Here is a 12,463-nt window from a genome sequence, read left to right as displayed (position 1 = left end):
CAAAATTTTTCCCATATAAATTAATAGTGACTGCTTCTTGCTTTACAACATTTCAGTTTACAAACTGTTTCATAGGAACTCTCTACCTTTGGATTGCAGGGGAAACCTGTATTGGAATTGCTTTTCTCACATTATATGTCATTGACTTGGATGACAGATTTGATGGCTGTGTGACCAAGTTTGCAGATGATACAAAGATAGGTGGAGAGGCAGGTAGTGTTGATCAAGCAGGGAGTCTGAAGAAGGGCTGAGACAGATGGGGAGAATGAGCAGAGAACTGGCAGATGGAGTATAGTGTAGGGAAATGGGTAGAAAGAATAAAAGCATAGACCTTTTTCTAAATGGAGGAAAAAATGGAGGAAAAATCAGAGGTGAAAAGGGATTTGTGAGTCCTTGTGTAGGATTCCCTGTAGATCAACTTGCAGGTTGAGTTGGTGGTAAGGAAGTCAAATGTAATGTTAGCATTCATTTTGTGAGAACTGGAATATAAGAGCAAAGATTTAATGCTGAGGCTTTATACGGAAATGCTCAGACTGCACTTGGAGTATTGTAAGCAGTTTTGAGCTCCTTATCTAAGAAAAGATGTGCTGGCATTAGAGGAGATTCACTATACTGATTGTGGGAATGAAAGAATTAATATTTGAAGAGCATTTGATGGCTGTGGGCCTACACTTGCTGGAGTTCAGAAGTATGAGGTGGGATCTCATTGAAACCTAACGAATATTGAAAGACCTAGAGAGAGTGGATGTGGAACAGATGTTTCCTGTAGTGGTTGAGTCTAGGACCAGAGGGCATTGCTCAGAATAGAGGGACATCCATTTCAAACTGAAATAAGGAGGCATTTCTTCAGCCAGAGCATGGTGTACCTGTGGAATTCATTGTCATGGACAGCTGTGGAAGCCAAATCATTGAGTATATTTAAAGTGGTGGTTAATAGGTCCTTGGTTAGTGAGGGCATCAAAGGTTACAGGTGGAATACAGGAGAGAGGGTTCAGCCATGGTTGTCTGACAGAGCACAATCTGGGCCGAATGGCTTAATTCTTCTCCAGTGTCTTATGGTCTTAATTTGAATTTAAATTCCCCAGCTACTTGTGTCACTGAATTGGTGGTCTAGATCTTTTGGTACTAGTTCACTAATTTAACCAGTATTTTTTCTGTTTCTGTATTTAGAATGTTAGATTTTTGGAATCGACAACCTTGTTACTTGCAAGGTATCCACAGACTTTTGGATACGAAGTATGCAAAGATATGGTGAATGCATAGAAAGGTGAATAAGGCACTGGTTCAGCCATGAAACAGCACAGACAGCTTTTTTTAAATGCTCAACACAATTCTACTTAAAGTTAGTCATAAGCACAAGAGATTCTGCAGATGCTGGAAATCCATGTGTAGCACATACAGTCCTAATGAAGGGACTTGGCCCAAAATGTTAACTGTTTATTCCTTTCCAAAGATGCTGCCTGATCTGCTGAGATCCTTGAACATTTTCTATGAATTACTTGACTTAAAATTAATGATTATGTGGATTTTTTTGGAAATCCAGAGCAAAGCACACAAAAATGCTGGAGGAACCCAGCAAATCAGGCAGCATCTATAGAAAGGAATAAACAGTCAAATGTTTTAGGCAGAGACCCAGCATCAGGACTGGAAAAGAAGGGGGAAGAGAGCAGAATAAGAAGGTGGGGGTGGGAGGAGAACAAGCCGTCAGGTGAGGGGAAAGGTGGGTGGGCGAGGGGAGGTGGATGAAGTGAGAAGCTGGAAAGTGATAGGTGGAAAATGTAAAGGGCTGAAGAGGATGTAATCTGGTAGGAGAGGAGAATGGACTGTGCGTGAAATGGAAGGGGGGGGGGCAGATGTAGAGGAAGTGAATCCCAGTGAATAGGAAGCATACTTTCATTTTAAATCCTTTAATATGCACTGGACATTTGGAACTTAGAAACATAGAAAGCCTACAGCACATACAGGCCCTTCATCCTACAATGCTGTACCAAACAAGTACTTACTTTAGAAATTACCTAGGGTTACCTATAGTCCTCTATTTTTCTAAGCTCCATGTACCTATCTAGGAGTGTCTTAAAAGACTCTATTGTATCCATCTCCACCATTGTCACCAGTAGCCCATTCCATGCATTCACCACTCTCTGCATTTTTAAAAAAAAAGAAAGAAACTTGCCACTAACATCTCCTCTGTAACTACTTCTAAGCACTTTAAAACTGTGCCCTCTCATGCTAGCCATTTCAGTCCTGGACAAAAGCCTCTGACTATCTACACGATAGCTTTAGATATTTTGAAAAAACAATCAGTGGCCAGTTTACTAGGTATCATTAATACCTAATAAAGTTGTCACTGAGAATATTTTTGGGGTCTTCTGCTGTAGTCCATCTGCTTCAAGGTTGGATATGTTGTGCATTCAGAGATGCTTTCCTGCACACCACTGTTGTATTGTGTGGTTATTTCAGTTATTGTCGCCTTCCTATCAGCTTGACCTATCTCCTCTGACTTCTCTCATTAACAAGGCATTTTCACTCACAGAACTGTCACTCACTTTTTTACACCATTCTCTGGAAACTGTGTGTGAAAATCCCAGGAGATCAGCAGTTTCTAAGATAATCAAACCACCCCATCTGGCACCAACAATCATTCCATGGCCAAAGTCACTGTGATCACATTTCTTCCCCTCCTGACATTTGGTCTGAACAACAATTGAAGCTCTTGACCGTGTATGCATACTTTTAAGCATTGAGTCACTGCCACATGATTGGCTGATATTTTTTAATGAGCATCTATATCTACTAAAGTGGCCACTGAGTGTATTTTGCAGCCTTTATCTTACCCATTTTCACAACAGTTACATGGATGCTCAGCATCACAGATGCTTTAAGAGTGCTTTATAGTATGTACAAATGTGTTAAGAATAAACACCCAGCTTGGATGTAGTCCTAGTTGTCAAACAGGTCTGCTGTAACTTGCTTACATGCACGTGAGAACAAAGTGTTTCCTTATGGATGAATGAGATGCGTGATCGATGGCAGTTTCAGAACATCAGTGTGAATAAGAGCAATAAACACAAAAATCTGTAAGAACTTGGGAAGTTAGGCAGCTTCTATGGAAAGGAATAAACATTCAGTGTTTTGGGCTGTGACCCTTCAACAGGACTGGAAAAGAAGTGGGATCAAGCCAGAACAAGCTGACGTGAATTAAAATCAACTGGCTTAAAATAAACCAGCTGGATGTGCATTGTTACCTCATCAGGAGGTCTAATGGCTTTGTCTCTCAAGATAGTTTGTGTCCTAGGAGGTGGACAGATTCTTGTATATGGCTAGCATTTCTCACCACCTCTGGTACTGTAGAAGTAATGATCAAAAATGTTATTTTCTTATTTTTAAAGTTCCTTCATGTCAAGACATAATTTGTTAACTATTTCATAAATTGTACTGTAGATTAAATGCAAGGATTTAAGGATTTGGGAAATATTTTCTTGCAATTGAGATGTGCTTTAGAACATGGTAGTGTACAGCACATTAAAGACCCTTGGCCCACAATATAATGCTAACTGTGTATCTGTCACCACTATCATTTCTGACAGCGTGCTCCACGCACCCATCATTGTGTACGTATATTAATAAAAACTTGCCCCTGACATCCCTCCTATACTTTCCTCCAGTCATCTTATGAGAAGGTAACTTAACAAGGCCTGTGAGAAAGTAATCTCAGCCTTCGTTCAAGTAATGGTATGTTTGAAAGATATGAAATGCTGGGATCAGGTTACCTTAGTGATGTTTCAGTCTTGTCCAATGAGTAAAATGTGTATATGCTGTTTTTTATTGTGACCGTATAGGATAGTGCAAGTCATTTCATTCAATGAATCCTTGTGTATAATTGCAGGACCTCAGCCTGGATGCATGCGGGTTTAAAAGAGAGGGTCTGAACGATGAAGAAACAGTGAGGTATGCTGAAGCATGTTTTTGTGTTTGTGTGTGTGTTGACATAAGTACTGATAAAATCTGTGAAGAATTTTCCTGTGTAGATCCAGATTTGGAGCCTTTGACAGTTTCCAGGTAGATTGTCTAATCCATGCCGTGGCTGTTAGCATCTCTAGTTATTAGAACCTCCAGCAAGTCAGACAAATTCTCCCATTCACCCCCCCCCCCCCAAACCACGGGCAGACAACTTGAGGTACATTTGTTCCCATCGACACTTACTTCCTCATGCTTGGCAAGCATTGGCAGAACCTGAAAGCAGGTCAACTCATATATTTGCATCTGTGTTGCTGAAAGTGTGTGGGAATGTGCAAGCGACAAAGGTAGGGGAGCATATAATAGTATCCAGCAGAGTCCACACCTCCCACTGCTGGGAATAAAATGTGACCATAGATTCAGATTTTATGTGGATGATGGCTCTTACTCCGAGGCTGGTAAGAAATGCTAATTGTTCTGTTTATGAAATTAATTAACTGGTAAAGTCTAGGTCTTGTGGAAGGTGACAATATGCTCAACTTGGTGTGATATCCTTTATTGTACTGATTAACTCTACCTGCTTCAGCAGTAGTGTTATTAGGACATCACATAAAATGCACCAAATAATATATCCACTCTGTTTGCTTTCACTTTCTCTGTGAAATTGTATCTAATTTGTGCTTTGTAATGTACTTTAGATTTGAGTAATCTTGTTAAAAATTGCAGTTTTGATGTGTGCAGTGACATTAAAAAATTAGGTTTTCCCCTTAGAACTTTTTCCATCAGTTTACAGCTCCCTGAAAGTGGCTACACAGGTTAATGGGGCAGTTAAAAACACATATAGTATTCCAACTTTCCTTTATTAGTGGAGGCGTTGAGTTTGAAAGTCAGAAAGTTATGCTGCAGCTTTATAAAGCACTAGTTAGGCTGCAAGTGGAGTATTGCATACAATTCTGGGCACCCCTTTATATGAAGAATGTAGAGGCTTTGGACAGGGTGCAGAAGATGTTTTCCAGTATGCTGCCTGTATTAGAGGGCATGTGTTGTAATGAGATGTTGGACAAATTTGGGTTATTTTCTCTAGAGTGACAGGGACTAAGGTGAGAGGGATAATTTCAAAGGAGGTATGAGGGGCAAGCTTTTTTTTTAAACGCAGTGAATTGTGAATGCCTAGAATGTGTTCAAATCACAAACAAGAGAATCTGTAGATACTGGAAATCCAAGCAATGCACACAGAATGTTAGAGGAACTCAGCAGGCCAGACAGCGTCTGTGCAAAAGAAGGGTCTTTGCCTGAAATGTCAACTGTACTTTTTTCCATAGCCTGGCCTGCTGAGTTTCTCCAGCATTTTCGTGTTGCTTGGCATGGCGGTAGAGGCAGATACATTAGGGACTTTTAAGAGATGTTTAGATAGGTAAATGAATGTGAGGGAAAAGGATGGATAAGGGCATTGTAGAGACAGAAGAGATTAGTTAGCTATTTGATTTCTAATTTTGTTTGGTTAGCACAACATTGTGGGCCAAAGGACTTGTTCTTGTGCTCTTTGTACTGTGTTCTAAATTGCTTATTGAAGGAAAGAGCTCTAACATTGGAACAGACCGATTCAGGTGACAGTTTCAGGTGACTGGGAGACTGTTTTGCTGAACACCTACGCTCGGTCTGCCAGAGAAAGCAGGATCTCCCAGTGGCCACACGTTTTAATTCCACGTCCCATTCCCATTCTGATATGTCTGTCCATGGCCTCCTCGACTGTCAAAATGAATCCAAACTCAGGTTGGAGGAACAACACATTATATACTGGCTGGGTAGCCTCCAACCTGATGGCATGAACATTGACTTCTCTAACTTCTGTTAATGCCCCTTCTCCCCTTCTTACCCCATCCCTGACATATTTAGTTGTTTGCCTGTTCTCCTGCTGTGTTCCACCAGCATTTTGTGTGTGTTGTTGACAGCTTCAGTTGTGTGCTTTCCAGAGTCAGATTTTGCATGCTGTATGAAGCTACTGTAAAACCATAGACCTTAAGTCTCAGGAGCAGAATCAGCCCATTTGGCTCATTGTGTCTGCTCTGCCATTCTATCATGGCTGATTTATATTCCTCTAAACCTCATCTCCCACCTCCTCTCCTTCCCCCACCCCCATAACGTTTGATGCCCTGACTAATCAAGAACTTAACAGCCTCCTCTTTAAATATACCCAATGGCATGTCCTCCACTGTCATCTATGGCAATGAATTCTATAGATTCATCACCCTCTGGTGGTGAATTCCTCCTCATCTCTCTTCTAAAGGGGCGTCCCTGTATTCTGAGGCTGTGCCCTCTGGTCTTAACGATCAAACCTCAATCATTCTTTTCAGTACTGTTTGCACTTTTCCATTTCCCACATCAACAAACCTCCAGTTTTTCTGGCCAGTCGAAGTCTTGCTGTGGGGATATTTCCTCGGCTCAGCTAATTTGTTGATGTTTGCCTCAAATTTATATAATTTGCTACCTCTTTTAACATCTTGACAATTTTTTTTAAACTTCTTGAAATCTAGTACTCATATCTTTCATTAATTTTGCCTTGAATGAATAATGTAGATAATGGATAATGTAGAATTTGAGGATGAGATGTGATTTGGAGTTTTTCCAATTCACTTTATTTTCCACGAGGCACCACACTGCAGATAATTAAACACAATATAAAATACTCACAATAGATAATAAATACTAAAATTTAATACATGCAATTTAAAATACAAATACACATAATCACATGCCATCTTGGACAATGACTCCCATCCACTCCATAATGTACTGGTTAGGCATAGGAGTACATTCAGCCAGAGACTCATTCCACTGAGCTGTAACACTGAGCATCATAGGAAGTCATTCCTGCCTGTGGCCATCAAACTTTACAACTCCTCCCTCAGAGTGTCAGACACCCTGAGCCAATAGGCTGGTCCTGGACTTATTTCCACTTGGCATGATTAACTTAATGTTATTTAATAATTTATGGTTTTATATTGCTATATTTCTACACTATTCTTGGTTGGCGCAGCTGTAACAAAACCCATTTTCTCTCGGGATCAATAAAGTATGTCTGTCTGTAATAAAACTCACTGTTTTTACTGTCAAAGGCGCTATGCATACTTTTCTATTCAAACTTGGGTGTAGAGTCAGGGACAAGAATGGAGGTGTATAGGATAAGAAGCATAGATCGAGTAGACAGCCAGAGACTTTTTCCTTTGGTGGAAATGGCAAATACAAGGGGGTATAATTGTAATGTGATTGGAGAAAGTATAGGGGGATGTTAGAGGTACGTTTTCTCTGCACAGATTGGAAAGCCCTGCCGAGGGGTGGTGGTAGAAGCAGATTCATTAGGGGCATTTAAGAAACTCTGTGATAGGCACATAGAAGATGAAAGCTTGAAGGGCTGTGTAAGAGGGAAGGTTTGATGGGGTTTAGAGTAGGCTAAAATGACACACATGATGGGCTGAAGGGCTGTACTGTTCCATGTTCTGTGTTCTTTGCAAGTTGCTCATTAGTGGTCTGTTGTGAGAGTTACACAAAAGAGAGGCTTTTGCAAGGATCAGAGAACTTTTGAAGCACTGTTGTGACAGATAATTACTGTTAAAACAGCCCATCTAGCTAGAAAAATTTAAATGGGTTTAGGTGCATGGGGTGGGGATAAATTATTAACCTGAAGTATTACCTTTGATTCTTTCCCTAATGTGGAGAAGATTTGCAGGATACTACCTAGATTAGAGGACAGACCAGAATAATAAATGTGTTTAAGAATGTGCACGGATTGGAGGGATAGAGACATTGTGAAGGCAGAAAGGATAGTTTAGCTTTATTTGTCATGTCCAATGAAACGTACAGTGCAGTGTGCTGTTTGTGTCAACAACCAACGGAGCCCAAAGGTGTGCTGGTGGCAGCCCGCAAGTGTCACCATATCTCCAGGGCCAATGTAGCATCCTACACTCGCATCTTTGGAATGTGGTACGAAACTGGAGCACCTGGACAAAAATCTCAAGGTCACAGGAGAGTATACAAACCCTGCCCCCACCCCCCATCGGTGATCACTGATGCTGTAATGCAATTGCACTAACTGCTACACTACTCTGCTACCCTTAACTAGAATTTAAAAAAAAGTCAGGTCAGCAGAAAAAAAAGTGTTGGGTGCAGTCTGCCGTCACTACAGGACATGTGCATGTCTAGGACAAAGAACCAGGCAGGAAAAATCACTGCATACTCTACCAAGCCAGCAAACTGCATTTTCCAAAAGCTCCCTGCTTGAACGTGCTATCGGGCTATTAAAACAAAAATCATTCCATTCTTCCCCTAGGTAGTTATCTAATCAACCATTCTAGTTAGCTCCCTCACCCCCTTCTATCCCTGTCATTGCACTGTAAACACTTTAAAACTTTTTATGCTATCTACATTGTAAATACTTGCTGGTATTTTGTGTACTTTTTATTTCATTCTTCTTTACTCTCTTGTACTGGAAAAGACATTAAGCAATCTTGAATCTTGACATCTGTAGTTTGTTTTTATATAATTCTTTATTCTTGGTAATTGTTGAATATTGGTTTTTTTGCATGTCGTGTCCTGACCAACACACCATAGCAAATTCCTAATACATGCAAATATATATGACAAAATAAAATTGATCATTGATAAAGTTCTGACTTCCCTGTTTCTTTCCAGTCTAGGCCCAGAATGTTGACTGTTTTTCCCTCTTCATAGATGCTGCCTGACCTGCTGAGTTCCTCCAGCAATTTATGTGTGTTACTCTGGATTTCCAGCATCTGCAGAATCTCTTGTGTTTTATTTATTTAGTGACTTTTTCAGCACATGAGGTACTCATTTGCACATCGAGAGATCTGACAAGTAAGCAATCAGATGAATGAGTAGTTAATTTGCTTTTTCAATGGTGTTTATAAAGGAAGTAATGTTACCCGAACACAAGCCCTCTGCATTGTTTAGAATAACGGCATGAGACTTTTCATGTCGATCTGAATCTCTTGCACAGACGGGGTCTCAATTTGACTTCATATTGAAGGATGCTATCTTTGAAGGTGCAGCACTCAGTACTGTTCTGGAATATCTGCCTATTTTCTGTACATTTGATATAATTTCCTAAAGCACAGGAAGAGGTGTGCCTGCCATTCATGTTGCAGTTTGTTGAAAGAGTTTTCAGCTAAAACAGGCCCTTGAGCCCATAATGCTGTACGAAGCTAACTAAACTGGTAATTAAATGCCAGATACGGTAGCATAGCAGTTAGCATAACACCCTATATAGTACCAGCAATCACCAGTTGGGGGCTCGATAATTGCTACTGACTGAGAAGTTAGTATGTTCTTCCTGTGGCTGTGTGCGTTTCCTTTGGGTGACTCACAAGAAGAACATAAATTGTACAATATTATTCAAGAAAGAATAGAATTACAGGAACAAGTCGTTGTAGAGCAAAGTGGTCATATAGATGAAGTGATTAGAAATGTGCTGGCTAGTTCAAGGACCAAATGGTTGAAGGGGAGTAATACTTTTGAGAAGAGGGATTACAAACCAGCCATGATGAAATGGCGGACCTGACTCGATGGGCCAAATGCCCAGTTTTGCTCTTATATCTAATGTCAAACTTGGTGTTGTTGGACTTCAAGCTTCTGTAGCTCCTGCCTGATACTATCTGCATGAAAATGGCATATCCTCGATCTTTGGTGCATGTGTCCTTCTTGAGGCGGCTTCTCCTGTAGATACAACCAATGGTGGGGGAGGCTAAGAATTCATTAGAGGGGGATGTAGGTTTAGGTTTCTCACAGGCTTGATGTATGCCAAATATTCATTGTATGTATACATCTGTTTTCTATAATCTGCATCACCTCAAACTTAATCTCTGATCTCTGGAGCAGAATTCACGTGTAACCACCTTCCCTGGGAAAAAGCAACTGTGAAGAAGTTCTTGTTTCAGACTTTGTGCCACACTGCTTACAGTGCCTATCGTTAAGTTGACCTTTGAGTTACATATGTAGCCGGTGCCTGAACTGGTGGGTGTGAATGTTAACGTGTATGAGTGTATTTCTTCATCGTCACTCTTGCTGATCTTCTGCCACCATTTGATCAGGTTGCAGTTCCTTGCAGGAGAACACCACGAAGGTGGTGAGAGAGAGAGACGTGGGGGTTGGGAAATATTACACAGTAATAAGAGGTGTTTTCTTGCACCATCTGCATTTTGTAAATTGGGAGTGTGTGGTTGAGGAGGAGGTGGGATGTGAGAAGAAGGATCAGATGTGAAAATTTGCTTTGGCTTCAATTGTTTTAGATCTGTTCAAAGTAAATTTATTATCAGAGTATGCGTATGTCACAATATACTACCCTGAGATTCACCCTCTTGCTGGCATTCACAGTAGAAAATGATTCCTTAGAGGCCATTAGATCAGCAGTAGCTGCTCTTGTGGTGAGCAATGTCTCCTCCATGCAAGCGAAACATGCAGCCTTGTGGATTCCTCACTGATTGCTGTCTCTGATTATGTTCCACCTTGATCTGTTAAGATAGAGGTGAGTATCAGTGATGTGCAATCTGTGTGGGGAAATGTGTCTGTCGTTGGAGTGTGTGAAATGTGGGTGTGAGGCTTGCAAAGCTGCTAAGTGTGGGTGCGGTGAGCCTAAGAATGGTAGTCAATAGAGGAGTGAATGGCGGGGCTGTGTGTGCAATAATCCCATGGTGGGATAAGGCATTTCAGGCTGGATTTACTTAGGGTGATTTTGCAAAGTTATTGAAGTCATTGAATTTCTAAGAGGCCTTGAAGCCGAGTGTTAATGATGTACATCAGATTTGTACTCTCCTGCTGCCTTTGGGAACATTATTACAAGAATTACGATCCTGTATAAAGGGTCTCCACCTGAAAAAACAATTGCTTATTCCTTAGATCAGGAATTCCCAGCCTAGGGTCCACGGACCGCTCAGGTATTGTTAGGGGTACACTGCATCAAAGAAGGTAGGGAACCCTTGCCTTTGACGCTGCATGACCTGTTGAGTTCCTCCAGCATTTTGTGTGTGTATTCCTCTGGATTTCCAGCATCTGCAGAATCTCTAGTTTTTATCGTTATAAGGATTTCCTGGGTACTTGTAGATAGACCAGATCTCCAGCCTTTGCCACCTCCTGTGCCAAAGCAATTACACAATATTGCAGTCTGCTGGCTTCCATTGCTGAAAAAATCATAGTCCACATTGTTTTTTGAGCAAGTTCAGGTTTATTGTTGTCATAGGCATATGTACATGAGGTGTCAATGACATAATAATGAGCATTTTTGTGGTAGTAATACAGTACGTTATTGGTAATTGCTTTACTATTGGCATCATATGCAGATACAGTGAAAAACATTTTGCATTCCATTTGTACAGATCATTTCATCACATCAATACATTAAGGGAAAAGCAATAACAAAGCACAATAAAGAGTTACAATTACATTGAGAGTGCATTACAGGCGGACAACAAGGTGTAATGGCCATGATGATGTAGATGGAGATCAAGAGTCTATCTTATACCAGGGGACTGTTCAATAATCTTTACAGTAGGATAGAAGCTGTCCTTCAGCCTGGTGGTATACGCTTTCAGGCTTTTGTATCTTCTGCCTGATGGAAGGGGGAGAAGTGAGAATGTCCAGGGTGGGTGGGCGGGGGGGGGGGGGGGGGGTCTTTGATTATGTTGACTCCATTACTGAGTCCAAGGGGGGCTGGTTTATGTGTTGGGCTCAGTTGTGTCCACAACTCTCTGCAGTGACAGACAGACAGCAGTGGCTGTACCAGGTCATGAAGCATCCTGAACAAATGCTTTCCATTGCTGCGCCAATAGCACTTGGTGAGGACCAGCAGGGGTGTGCTGAATTATCTTAGCATCGTGAGGAAGTAGGGCTGCAGGCATGCTTTTTTGGCCATAGCTTCTATGTGGTTAGACCAGGTTGTTGGTGATGTTTACACCCATGAATGTGAATCTTTAATTGGTCTTAGTTGCTCAATACATTAGTCTTCTGACAAGCTATGTTGCCATTGAGTTCAGTTCAAGGGGCTATAATGTAGCCGTTGTGTAAGTGAACATACAGTTTAAGCTTTGCATTCTTCCTGCATCAAAAACAGTCAGTGTGGGTTCATCGTGTCTGTGCTGATTAAAGATTATCTTTATTTGTTGCGTATACATCAAAACATTCTACGAAATGCATTGTTTGCATGTTTCACCAAAACACCTCAGCAAATTCCTAATACATGTAAATGTATATGGCGCATCAAGATGATCCTCCTTGACAAAGTACCCTGCTTGGTTGATACCCTGTCAAACAGCCTCAATAGTCATTATCTACAGTAACTCATCCAGTTACCATTCCTTGTCCAATTACTCTGACAGCATCTCTTAAACTGTTGACATCCATGTCGGAGGAGGACAAGGGCAGCAAGTGAAGGGGAATACTGCCATCTGCAGATCTCTTTGTAAGTTGTATTTCAACTTGACTTGAAAATATATTCCTA

The 12,463-nt window shown here is 41.0% G+C and overlaps 1 protein-coding gene across 2 annotated transcripts in view; it reads left to right on the top strand.

Moving 5' to 3' along the window:
• Window positions 1-12,463, top strand: part of azi2 (5-azacytidine induced 2) — an 83,186-nt gene that overhangs the window by 35,163 nt on the left and 35,560 nt on the right. For both annotated transcript variants that reach the window (XM_059945017.1, XM_059945018.1), the window contains one exon: window positions 3,887-3,948. In XM_059945017.1, coding sequence (XP_059801000.1) covers window positions 3,887-3,948 — 62 coding nt within the window. The remainder of the gene's footprint in view (window positions 1-3,886; window positions 3,949-12,463) is intronic.

The sequence above is a fragment of the Hypanus sabinus genome, chromosome 20, assembly GCF_030144855.1.
Source record: "Hypanus sabinus isolate sHypSab1 chromosome 20, sHypSab1.hap1, whole genome shotgun sequence".
NCBI lineage: Eukaryota > Metazoa > Chordata > Chondrichthyes > Myliobatiformes > Dasyatidae > Hypanus > Hypanus sabinus.
The sequence above is the reverse complement of the archived record's forward strand: the minus strand, read 5'-3'. Positions and strand labels throughout refer to the sequence as shown.